The sequence below is a fragment of the Puntigrus tetrazona genome, chromosome 4 (genome assembly GCF_018831695.1).
Source record: "Puntigrus tetrazona isolate hp1 chromosome 4, ASM1883169v1, whole genome shotgun sequence".
In the NCBI taxonomy this organism is placed as follows: domain Eukaryota; kingdom Metazoa; phylum Chordata; class Actinopteri; order Cypriniformes; family Cyprinidae; genus Puntigrus; species Puntigrus tetrazona.
The window spans coordinates 20,888,639-20,901,028 of record NC_056702.1 but is presented as its reverse complement, the minus strand read 5'-3'; the positions used below and the strand labels follow the sequence as shown (position 1 = coordinate 20,901,028).

At 39.6% G+C, this 12,390-nt stretch overlaps 2 protein-coding genes across 2 annotated transcripts in view; both read left to right on the top strand.

Annotated features, from left to right (window-relative positions):
• Positions 1-12,390, top strand: part of LOC122342952 (NACHT, LRR and PYD domains-containing protein 3-like) — a 924,523-nt gene that overhangs the window by 591,873 nt on the left and 320,260 nt on the right. The gene's annotated exons all lie outside the window — the stretch shown is intronic.
• LOC122343141 (membrane-spanning 4-domains subfamily A member 15-like) lies at positions 9,354-12,103 on the top strand. Its single transcript, XM_043237499.1, has 4 exons — positions 9,354-9,427; positions 9,662-9,867; positions 9,961-10,071; positions 12,005-12,103. The coding sequence occupies exons 2-4, from the start codon at positions 9,688-9,690 to the stop codon at positions 12,065-12,067; spliced, it is 354 nt and encodes a 117-aa protein (XP_043093434.1). The 5' UTR covers positions 9,354-9,427; positions 9,662-9,687; the 3' UTR covers positions 12,068-12,103.

Sequence of the window (12,390 nt, the reverse complement as noted above, 5' to 3'; positions counted from 1 at the left end):
TATGCCAGAATCAACAGTGACTGATGTGAAGCATCATCGAAATGTATTGATATGACTGGATTGACTACCATGTGACTACACTACCATCTTCTGAAGAGCTGCTTTACAGCTGAATTGCATTCTGCTATATCAAGACTGGTATTGAACTAGGGTGGTGTGAAGTACTATAGAAATGTTCTATCTTTGTTTTCCTATTTGGCTCCTGGAAGCTGATTTCACAATTCAGAGTGCTGTCTTTGAACTTCTTTACAGCCTTTTTGCTGAAACTGTTGTGCATTCTTATGGCTGAGTGTGAGTTTGTTTAAATGGCTCTATAATCTGATGTAATGGTAACTAAATTACTATAATAGTGATTCCAACAATTAACATGTCATGCCTAAAGTTAAGGCTTTTTGTTCCTTCTTGTATACGTTTGTGCAGATACACATACAAGAGTTAAAGCATAAACAATCCTATGCATGAACATTTTTTCTAAACCTGATGACTAATGAAACAAAATTATATACTTTCGTGAAAATAAAGTGCTGCACTCGCAAGAATACAATGACTTTACCATCTGGAAGTATACTACGACAAAGTTACTGTTTTTGTCACCAAGCCAGCAGAGGGAGCTCTTACCTCTGGGTGATCGGTGATCGCTTCCTCTGCTGCTACTTCTGTTTAGGACTATAAATACTGCAGCAAGCCACTCACCTGCAGGTTGCATTGTTCGCCTGTTCTATTGTTGTTTCCCGACTTCTTGTTTCCTTGGTTTTGACCCTGCCTGTCTTCTAATATTCTGATTGTTCGCTGCCTGACTCGACCTTCGCCTGTTTTTGGATTTTGTTATTGCCTTGCCTTTGATACTCCTGTTTGCCCTGTTCGACGCCTGCCTGCTTTGACCATGCCTTTGTTTAATAAAAGCCTGCACATGGATCCGCACGCCTCAGACCCCTCATTCGTGACAATGACATTCTCCATATCTCCTCTGTGATGAACAGTTCTGTGTAAACATCCTTGAGATGTGCTTCATTTTCTCAAGCCTCAGAATGTCTGTAATATATACACATACATAAACATTAATAAAACATAAATTAAATGGTGTTGCAGGTCTTAACTATTTTTGTCAGTTTTATTTTGGCAGTGTTTAAGCAACTTGCTTGATTATTAAACACATTCATGATGCAGAATGATAGGTACTTTTGCTTTTTTAAAATTGTTACAAAATAAATTTTACTGTAATCTGATTATAAACATGATGGAATCTAATTACAAGTGCATAATGTTTGGAATCTGATCATGTAATCCAGATTGCAAGTAATCAGTTACTAACCAGCACTGCTTAAGAGATTTAAAAGGCTGCATGAAATGCATTTTCATACTTTCATAACTTTTGGTGCACTTATCATTTTAGTATGACTTTTATATCAAAAATGTAATTTTTAAAATCTGCTGTGGGACTTCAATGTAATGGCCACTCCTACGTGTGACTAAAAACTTTGCATCTGAAATACTTAATGTACAGTTTCCTCAAAAAACATTTCTATGTTGATATGAACTAAATGTGTTGATCATAGAATATATCTTTAAATCTATGTTTATAATCCTCTCCCGTTGCAAGAAAGGTTGCAATCAGTATCAATCAGAGACCATGACCACTGGCGCAGGAGTAGGGTTTGGGTATCGTTCAGAACATTTTGATACGGTTCCTGAATGATACCTTTTTAATCAAAAAATTTTTCAGCTTGATGACATTTATACAGACTCAAAGACTCATCTTTTAAGCCACTTCACAAAAGAACTAAATATATCCAACACAATGAATCAGTGCACATTAGTTTTAATAAAATTCTAATAGATTTCAGTTTACACATCTGTTAGGCTACCTATATTTTTTAATCCATTACCATCTTCTAAACAATTTTTCTATAATCAAATTCTATAAAGAGTCTGATCATAAGAAGATAAAAATAAATGATTTACTGGACTGCCGTAAAATAGAAATAACGAAACTAAGAATTTATAAAACGTTGTTTTTGTGCAATAAATTATAATAAGAACAACTAACAAATAATGTAAATGTATCTGTTAGTCAAATGCACATAAAAATTAAATGTGCTCTTACTTGATTGTTGTTTTTAATATTTAAGCTATATGTGCTTTCAGACAGGTGATTTTATTCTATTTTGATCAGCTTCTGTAGACAGCAGTGTTAATATCCAAACTGTAAACTATGATTTCAGTACTTCTCTGATTATTGCTGTAAAAATGTTTGCAACACAGACTATAAAAGATACTTCATGTAAATAAACTGCTTTTCCTGGATCAGTGGCAATGCAAGCTCAGATTTGAATGTCTGTCACAGAGTGTGATTAGGACTTTAATAGAAAATCCTGTTATTTATGAACAGGGTTGCGCGAGTGAATCTATTTAAATATTTAGTATACGACAATAAAAGTCTCAGTTACCAGGTACCAATCTACTTTTAGAGTAATAAAACGAACAAATGGATGTTGACATGAGCTGATTGCATCTAGCCACAGCTGACCACAGCGTGAGTATTATTCTTGTTTTCGCTTAGGAGCCAAGCCAGTGACCCAGTAGTTTAGCTGAGGTTTAGCTCCATCAGGGAACGAGGGCTAAATACGTAGATATTGTTGATTTACCTTGTTTTTCTCTGTGTTCCTCTGCAGTCTCTGAGGATTTCTGTCGATCTGGTAAAAGAAAGAAAACTGAACCGTTTCCTTCAGCATTTGGGCCATAAATGGTTACTGGTCCTGAGAAGTTGTTTGCAGTCAATAGAGGAGCATTTAAACTCACACCTGTTTCAGCTTTTACATCAGCACTGACTGTAGTTGAAGCATTTCTCATCAAATCTGAAACGTAGTGCAATGAAATAGAGATTATTAGACAGATATATGATAATACAAACTCATGCTCAATGAAACCAAATACAAACCAACTGTAGGTTTCAACCAAATGGTTGGTTTAGTTCAGGGTTCGACCGTACTTGGGCATGCCAATGTTAAAGGGTCAGGTACAGTCAGAAGATGGCAAAAGAAACTTCTTTAGCATGAGCCACTCTGAGACGATGACACATTTTTTAAGTTATCTGCCGCATAAGTAAGATTTGAACGCAAAATATAAATTTGACAGAAAAACAGAAGTACTGCAGGAAGCCATGTAAAAGTGGACGATGCATGGCTCTGCACTACATGTGGACAAGTTTGTAAAGAGTGCTACCAGTGCCAGACAGACTTCAATCTACTTGCTTTCTTGCTGCTGTTGCCTTTGGCTTGCTTAGTTGGGTAGACTTCATTTTTGTCAATATTCTTGACTTGATTAAATCACTTTAAAGCTCCTTCGACACTATCTGTACTGTATAAAAGCACTATGTTACTAAAGGTGACTTTTCAAGAGCAAATAAAATCCATTATAACCAGTGATGCGGTCTATGCTGGATGTGGGCAAACTGAGGAATAAACGAATAAGATGTTGCACCATTTTATGTCTTCATATTAACTTTTAACACAAGGGCACAGCGACCACTGGTTTAGTTTCAGTTGGGTCTTTGTTCTTGATGTTTTGCTTCTCTTTTCGCTCAGTTCATGTTTGTTAAACTTCTACACACAGACTCATTACCCAGGCACTGTCTTGTTGTTGCGCTGAAATCGATTTACCTTGCTTTTCTGCTGCCTTTAAGCATTCGTGTTCATCTGTAAAGAAAAAGTTAAAAATATGTTAAAATAAAGAGCGTAAAAAAAATATATCAGCAATTCGAGATATCGTTCTGTAGAACTCCATATCCATATTAAAGCGTTTCAACCAGATGTTCTGATCCTCAGTCCACGGTAACAGCAACAGCAGCTGTAAAATGTGTTTCTGTTTTGACTCTCATCAGATGTATCCAGATCCTTCTCCGACGTCATCTTCTGTCACTGACTCACTTCTGCAGGACAAGAAGAAAAGCTTGGATTTTACTGCTCTAGGTCTACAACAGCACTTATGGGATGATGGCATTGCTGTACTGTAGGGCTGGAACGATTCCTCGATGATCTCGAGGAACTGTAGATGGCGCGGGCAGATTTTCGACTCTGTTTCAGGCAAATACAAGAGCCGTTGCTATTTTAATGGTAAGAATATATATACCCTATGTTCAAAACAATATTGTATGCATCTGTCACAAATATGATGCAAGGCTTTATACTCCCGTCGAATTTGGTCGAACGTACCAAATTGTACAGTAAAGTAAATGTAAGTCTCAAACAAACTAGCGGACCTACATTAGTAGCTTTCTGTGCAGAAGAAGAGCTTACTTTTGGAGAAAGATTTTCGGAAAGACTTCAAATGTGTTTCTCAGCTTTGGGGGATAGCTTAAGTTCAGTAAACGGAAGCCATGGGATTTTTACATCCCAACAGCACCTCGTCATGCATTCGGTCTCACCATCATTAAATCTGTTATAAAGCCAAGAAAGAGTTTTAAAAAATGACGTAGGACTAAATCTTTTTTTCGTGTTATAGTAGACAGACTCAATGATGGCAAGGCTGTCTGGAACCTGTCCATAAGACAAAATCGGCAGATGTGAGATCCCGTGAAGTTTTCAGCGTCGATCGTGCATGTTCTGGCACCCAAAAAGACAGCAGTGACTTTGTGAATCTTGAGAGAATTTTCCAAGGGATTGCACACGTCAAAGTCATCGATGTACAGAATAATCTCGACATCACCTCAAGAAAAATTCATTTTCATGAAAGTGAGATCCATCTTAAAGAACCGGTATTGTGATGCACATCCAGTATGTTTTTTGAGTGACTAGGTCACTTTGATATCCTTCAAGATTTGTAACAAAGACTGTAGTATCGAAACATACTGGAATGTTCTGTTGCCTTTATATAAGGTGGACATGGTTATAGTATGACTGTGCAAGACAACGGTTAAATATATAGGCTGCCCAAATTTAAGCTTAGTTTCTATGCTGGAGAACTGGCCTATTTCACTATCCACTTGCCTTAAACATCTGTTGAAGCACATCAGTACAAGGCACTGAAAGCCTACATCACCAAGATGGTTGCATTTTTGGACTTCCAAGATTGAAAAGTCTATCTGTTGGTGCACTACATGGAGTTGGGGCTTTATAGTGGAGTGTATTCTTTTAATTCTTGGTAATTAGTGATGGCTTTCCATCGTAGGGGCAGAACTAAAATATGACATTACCTGTTTCAATTGACATTGGTGTGTTCATCAAATGTCATTCAAGCTTTATGTGTTTCCACTCAATTGCGTACATCGCATCAATGACATTGTTATAACTCTACATATAATTATCATACGCGATTGCATTGGAACACTTTTATTTCAACTCAAAGAAGGTGTGAATACATTGGCAAATAGCTCTGCTTTTAGAATCTTTTTAGAATCTCTAAAAATAAGACTCAGTTCACTGCAATCTCACAAAGCAAACCCTTTACAAAGCTAACAAAATCTCTTGCAAGTGTCGGTCAGTTGAGCACATGACCTAGTGACATCACAGTGCGTATCAACGGTCAAAGTGGGCACCTTCAATTGTGCCACGGTGTCACGTCTCTGGACTCTGGACTTTGTTTTTGTTTTTGTCTTGTGCCACGTGCTCTGTGTGCCCTGCCTTTTAGTTCATGTTAATTGTGTAATCGTCTTCAGCTGTCCTGTTAATTTAGTTCATCACCCGGTGTATTTAAGTCCTGTGTTTTCAGTTCCGTTTGTCCGATCTCGTCCGCATTTACGTGTGATATTGTCCTGTCTGTCTGCCTGCCTGCCTGCCTGCCTGTAATTATATCATTTATTTTCATCTCTAAATGTGGATTAAAACGCTTTATTTTCATTTATATCAGTCGTGTGCTCTCCTACTTACCACACGCGTGACAGAAGATCGGACCGTACAAAAGTAAAAGTATAGCTGCGTTTATTTTCTTTTATTATTTTCAAGATGTTTTCCCCATATCAAGACCCAAACTTCCTCATCCTCCTGCTGGAGCAGGGGGATTGCTCTCTCGAGGAGTATACCGAACTATTCCTCCACCTCGCTAACGACTCCCATTACCCGGACAGCTTTCTGTGCGGAATTTATTTCCTCGGACTTAACAACTCCAGTCAGGCGCAACTGTCCGGGAGTGGTCCTCGAGAGAGCATTGCCACTTACGTCGAGTGGGTGCTGGTGTCGTGCAATTCGTCAATGACTGTTGCGCTGGAGGACAACGACACCAGCCCCACTCAGGATCCAGAGCCCAGCCCATCCCTTCACCGCATGGTCGAGCCCCAGCCTGAGCCCACCGCTGACACGGACCCATCGCCAGAGAGAGCGACAGAGCCGTGGAGCATATCAGGACCCGAGCCGAATACGTCAGACCAGGTGCGCGAGCCGGCAACAGGGCTCACCACAATGGAGCAAGCTGACTGCAAGGAGAGCGCGGAGTGGAGCTCCAGCCACTGCACATCAGCTGAGGGTGAGCTGATTCTCCATCTGGGGCTGCTGGATCCCCAAAAATTCCCTCCATTGCCCGCACCACGTGCGCTCCGTCCCCTGCCCGTGCCATGTGCGCTCCCTCCCGTGCCCGCGCCACGTGCGCTCCCTCCAGTGCCCGCGCCTCATGCGCTCCCTCCAGTGCCCGCGCCTCGTGCGCTCCCTCCAGTGCCCGCGCCTCGTGCGCTTCCAGTTTTCCTCCTCCCCGCCCCTGGTCATACGCCGTCGATGGATCTCAGCAGCCCCTGCGCTCACCCTCAGCAAACCATCTGGAGCTCGCCATGGGTCTGCCGGTCTCCATCGCCGTTGAGGGTGAAGGATCCCTCGCCTCGCCGTCCTGCCTCCGAGTCCCAGACTCCTCCTCGGCTCGTAGACCCGTCGGCTCCCCCTGAGCTCCTAGCTCCCTCCTCTCCACCTCTCCATATTTTACACCAGGCTCCATCGTCCCTCCGGCTTCACCTCAGTCACTCTGGCTCCGCCGCGTCCTTCCCGTCCCCCGTCTCGGTGTCAGCTGCCGAAGCCTGCAGCGTCACCTAGGACCTCCAGCGCCTCGAAGTCAACCTGGCTCTTCGGCTCTCCGTCTCTGCTTCAGTCTCCTCCTCCACCTGCTCCGCCGATGGCTGCTCCTCCTCTATGGCTCCTCCCTCCGTCGGCTCCACCGTGGACCACCATAGCTGGGCTCCGGACTCCTCCTGTCTTCTCCCTGGCTCCTCCCTCCGTCTGGTCCTCCCTGGACTGTCTGTTTACCCTCTCCTGGGGGCCGTCCTCCACCAGAACCCCCTCCCAAGATCCGGTATCCCCAAATCCTAGTTTTGTTTTTTGTCTGTTTTTTGTATTTTGATGTTACTCTTTAGGTGCGAGGACGCACCTTCCGGGAGGGGGGGGTAATGTCACGTCTCTGGACTCTTTGTTTTTGTTTTTGTCTCGTGCCACGTGCTCTGTGTGCCCTTTTAGTTCATGTTAATTGTGTAATCGTCTTCAGCTGTCCTGTTAATTTAGTCCATCACCCGGTGTATTTAAGTCCTGTGTTTTCAGTTCCGTTTGTCCGATCTTACGTGTGATATTGTCCTGTCTGTCTGCCTGCCTGCCTGTAATTATATTGTTTATTTTCATCTCTAAATGTGGATTAAAACGCTTTATTTTCATTTATATTAGTCGTGTGCTCTCCTGCTTACCACACGCGTGACACACGGTTTCTAGGTATGTTAGGCTGAGAGCCCGGTTGCATGTCAACAGCCTCCTTCAATGCTATGCAAATTAGCTATATAATAGCACATATATTTATAGATGGATCTTGATTCCTCTGGTGGTTACGTATTGTAAAATATATTTTTTTAGAGTGATGGCATCAGAAAATATGACGAAGGACATTCAAAGCTTCATTGTAAAACAGAGGAGGCTTTGAATGTAAATATGATGGCATTCAGTTCAGTTTAGTATTGGCAGTGAAAAACGTGACACCTTGTTTGTTAAGCAAATCAGATGTTCGGTCTTGTTTATCAATGCTAAACTCTTCTGTGAGCACCGCATCCTGCTTCCATGCAAATTGTATATATTAACTGTTAACATGTACTATTTTCGACAACGTTTGAAACTTTCTCCTGTTGATCCCCCCTTGATGAACAGCTGATCTTTGCAATATTAAATACATATCTCAGTTGTTACGAGTATAAATGACATCTCCCCCATAAACATATGCGGTCAGAATTGTTGGTTACTGAGATATGTGTTCAATATTGTGAAGATCTGCTGTTCATCAAGAGTGCAATAACGAGAAAAGTTTCAAACATTGTCCAAAATGTTAGAACATGGAGGGATATGAGAAACAGCGAAAGCATATGCACTTTGCGTGGAAGCAGGATACAGTGCTCACAGAAGAGTTTAGCACTGACAATCATGACCTAACATCTGATTTGTTTAGCAAATAAGGTGTCACACGCATGCAAAAACAGTTACCTTCTTTGAAAAAAGCACCAGACCATGAGATCCAGACGAGTCCTTTGCTCAATCTGGAATTAATTTTCCAATTTCAAATGTTCCTGTCTCTCTGAAGTGTTACAAGCTGCGTAGATAAGATCCTTAAGGTTTTGAAAACTAAAGTCTCAAAACCAATGCGATATATGTATAAAACTTGTCCACGCGCCCTAAAACGTAATAAATTGGAAGCATTCCTGGCGGATGAAGTAAATCGTACCGCGTTGCGTGATTAGTGGCGAACATAACACAATGCTAGTTGATTTATTATGTCGGCAACACTTATTTTGCAAAATTCTTCTTAGAGCCATGTGAAGGGGCGTTTATTGCATTCACATGCACTTTATTTAACATGTTTTGTACTGTTAAAGCTAAACTTCTGTCTACTGCAACGATAGAGCTGAAGTGCCAGGTGCAAGTTAGAAGTCACATATACCTAGGATGCTTAGAAAGTGAGTAAATCACAGCCTAATTTTCATTTTTGGGGATACTTACCCTTTTAGGTCTTTCACCAAGTACCATACATATTTGCGCAAAAAGACTCCAGATAAATCACAGTATGTATCAGGCAAGGCAGGAAACCTAAAAAAATGAAATAAAAGAATCTAAATAAATGTTAAAGAGAATGGACAAAAGTACAAAAGTACTTGAGGTACAAATTTAAACTTTTCATTTGAAGTTACCATTGTGGGTATTGAACTTCCCTTTAGTTGTACACTTGACTCTTCAACTTTTGTTAAAATAACTCTTTTTTATTAATAGCAATAGCATTTTTACTAATGGCACTTGTGTATTCTTACAGAGATTAATGTCATTAACGACAGCGCTTCTTTTTGTACGTCATTATGCAAATTATTATCACATTTACATGGCCAGCTTTGCCATTTTCATACGCACCCAAGCTCATTTGACACAGAATTTGTATCGGCTTACCCCAAACGCAACTTCAGAGTGAAGCACGAAAACCCAGCTGAAAAGAGGTAAACATAATTACACTTTGTCTGAATATCTTTAAACAAATGTGTGTGTGTATGTAAGTCTCTTGGGAATAGAGCCTTAAATTTTAATTATTTGGATCAGTTTAAAGGATCAAATGCTGTTTCATGTACAGTATTCGGAGCTGGATCCTCATTCTAAGCATGGACAAAATTTCCAAAAATTGGGGAATACGACTGTAAGCAATATAAAGACCGTGTTTTACATTTACAATGCAGGTCGGTTTCAGGATCCTGGAACGAGAATGTCGACTCCTATACCCATGAATTCTTTTGTCATCCAGCTGCAACAACCAGTACAAACAACAGCAACAGCTGAGGTTACCACAAATGCTCCAGTGCCTGTCTTTCTCCAACAGATAAAAGGGCTTTCATTTCTTCATGGACTTAAGGCATTTCTAGAAGGCCAACCAAAGGCCCTTGGGGTAAGGAACCTTTCGTAACCCAAACAATATCTTATACATGCGCGCATTAGTGTGAGGTATGAAAAGTACATACATTTTTCTTGTTTTATACAGACAGTCCAGATAATGATCGGTGTGATGACTTTCCTGTTTGGCATTGTGTCTACAGTTCATGCAGAATCCGTCTTTGTCTTTATTGGTTTACCGTACTGGGGATCTATCACTGTAAGAAACTGTACAGTTTATTGTTCCGTTTTTTATAATACAAGCTGCGGTAGTTAGTCAATCAAAAATGCCTATTACCGCCATGTGTACCTCCATTGCAAGGAAATCACAGTAAATACAACCATTTAAAAAAAATCAACACCACAAAGAGCAAGCGGTGAGCATTACCCAGAACTGTACTACACCTTTAAAATTAAGGTAAATTAATGATCAAAATTATTGGCAGCAATAATAACATGAATGAGAATGTAGAATTGTAATATTTAATCACGACTAATTAGTTACAGTATGTTACAGTAAAATATTACAATGACAGTAGTGCTTGAAGTGTGCTCACGTTTTATTGTACTGCCAGTGTTTTAGATTATATTTGTACTGCTATTAGTATGTACGTAACACAAAATTATTTATGAAAAAAACTGAAGGAGAACCTTTGTCAAGGTCACAAAATCTGTGTCTTCAGTTCAAAAAAACAAAAATAGCGTACCAATAGAAACCATCACAGAAATTCAAATAGTTCCTAAGTCTATTATAAACCATTAGCTTTTTCTAGTAAAACCATTACAAATTTAATTTTTGTAGTGTGTTTTGGGCAAATTTTTCAGTAGGATTTAATTTCCCGCCAATAAAAATCCATCACATACCAGAAGACACCGTTATATTTGCATCAATGCCAATACAATTATCATTTATAAACGTTAAACCCATAAAATGTTTTATTGTGCTTTGAGGAGGGTACTATTGTTTTGCTTTTTGTCAGCGGGGTTGTAATTTAGAGAAGTTGTCTGTTATCAATATATAACGTATTGAGGAACATCTCACCTTTTAGTTCCCTGACACGATGAAAAACATAAAAATTTGCGGCAAGAATTGTTTCAACAAGTCGTTACATTTTCGAATATTCTGCCCGGTATACATAACTAGGTAACATATTTGCATAATCTTCCTCTGCCCGTTAAATACAAACCCACGTGGAATAGATATGGAAAGACCAATCAAAACAGACTTGGCCAACTGAGCAAGCGTCTTAAATGCAACAATTTTATGACACACATTGCGGTAAAAAGCACATTCTGGTTGAGTAACATCTGTAAATATTCCGGTTTCGGTGAACGGTTCAATTGGGCTGAACATTTTCAGCGCTATAACGGCAGGAATTACAATTATCGCGACTTCAATGGATTTGGCTGTAGGACCAATATACTCTCGCCCGTTCACTTACTGCAACAATTCTGAATGTTATGTTAAGATAAAGTATAAGGTATGCCGTAAGCTTTTATATTTATATTTACAGTAAGATCACTGTGTTCTCAGTACACTTCACAATTCACGGAAATATTGACATTACAACTCTAAGAATTAAGATAAATCTCAAGGTTTATTTTTTTTGACAGCCAGTGCACTAATTTAAGTACTAATGATCAAATGTTTTGTAGTATTAATAATAGTAATTATTATTATTACTATCATTTTATATGTCAATTTAGATTTTTCTCTCAGAATCTCAGAAGGAATTAGTGGTGTGTTGCTGTTATTCTCCTTTCTTCAGTTCATCATCTCCATCTGTCTGTCAGCATTTGCTTGTAAAGTGTTCTGTTGCTGTTGTCCTCCTCAGTCGAGTGATGCACCGAGGCAGGGGTTCGCCAGCTTTTTAGTCGTCCGAACCCCTTAATTGTGATTTACACCGCACAAGTTGGCTATTGGATTTAGAATTTTCTAAAAATAACTCATTTCCCCAACAAACTTTGAGCCGACTCGAGCAGGATTTGTATTATATAGTGTGTAATATCTTTCAGGCGAAAACTGCGAAAACGTCAATTCGTCGCTCTTAATTGATCGATACCTCTAGTGTTTAACGCATGATTCTGTGCACAAAAATTGTTGGAAATTGCGCACATGAACGATGTGAATAGATTATTTTTCCCCCTTGCAGATGCCAGTGGTCCGCAGCTCTTCTGTGAACCACCAAGAACCCGAATACTGTAATTGTGAATAAATATGAATTATTAAAAATGTTGGAACTTTTGTGAGACACACGGATTTCCCAATAATTTCCTGTCCATTATCTGATAATTATGTCAAAAACTATTCAAAACTAGATGAGATGTTATTTTATGAAGTTCAAGTTTCAAGAAAGTTACATGCCAATTATAAACATGTTTATTGTAATAAGGTATTATAAAATGAGTATTGTTAAAAGATTCTCCATTGTCTGTAATTTGGCTGAAGAGTGGCTGTATGAGTTTATAATAATTTAAAATGGTTAAAGCAACCTATTCAGGCAATTTCATGATTTCATTAGCAATGTAAAATGTCTTG

Coding starts and splice junctions, on each gene's coding strand:
- LOC122343141 (XM_043237499.1), top strand. CDS start 9,688: ATGTCGACTCCTATACCCATGAATTCTTTTGTCATCCAGCTGCAACAA. Junction 9,868..9,960: donor GCCAACCAAAGGCCCTTGGG/GTAAGGAACCTT, acceptor TGTTTTATACAG/ACAGTCCAGATAATGATCGG. Junction 10,072..12,004: donor CGTACTGGGGATCTATCACT/GTAAGAAACTGT, acceptor TCCCCCTTGCAG/ATGCCAGTGGTCCGCAGCTC.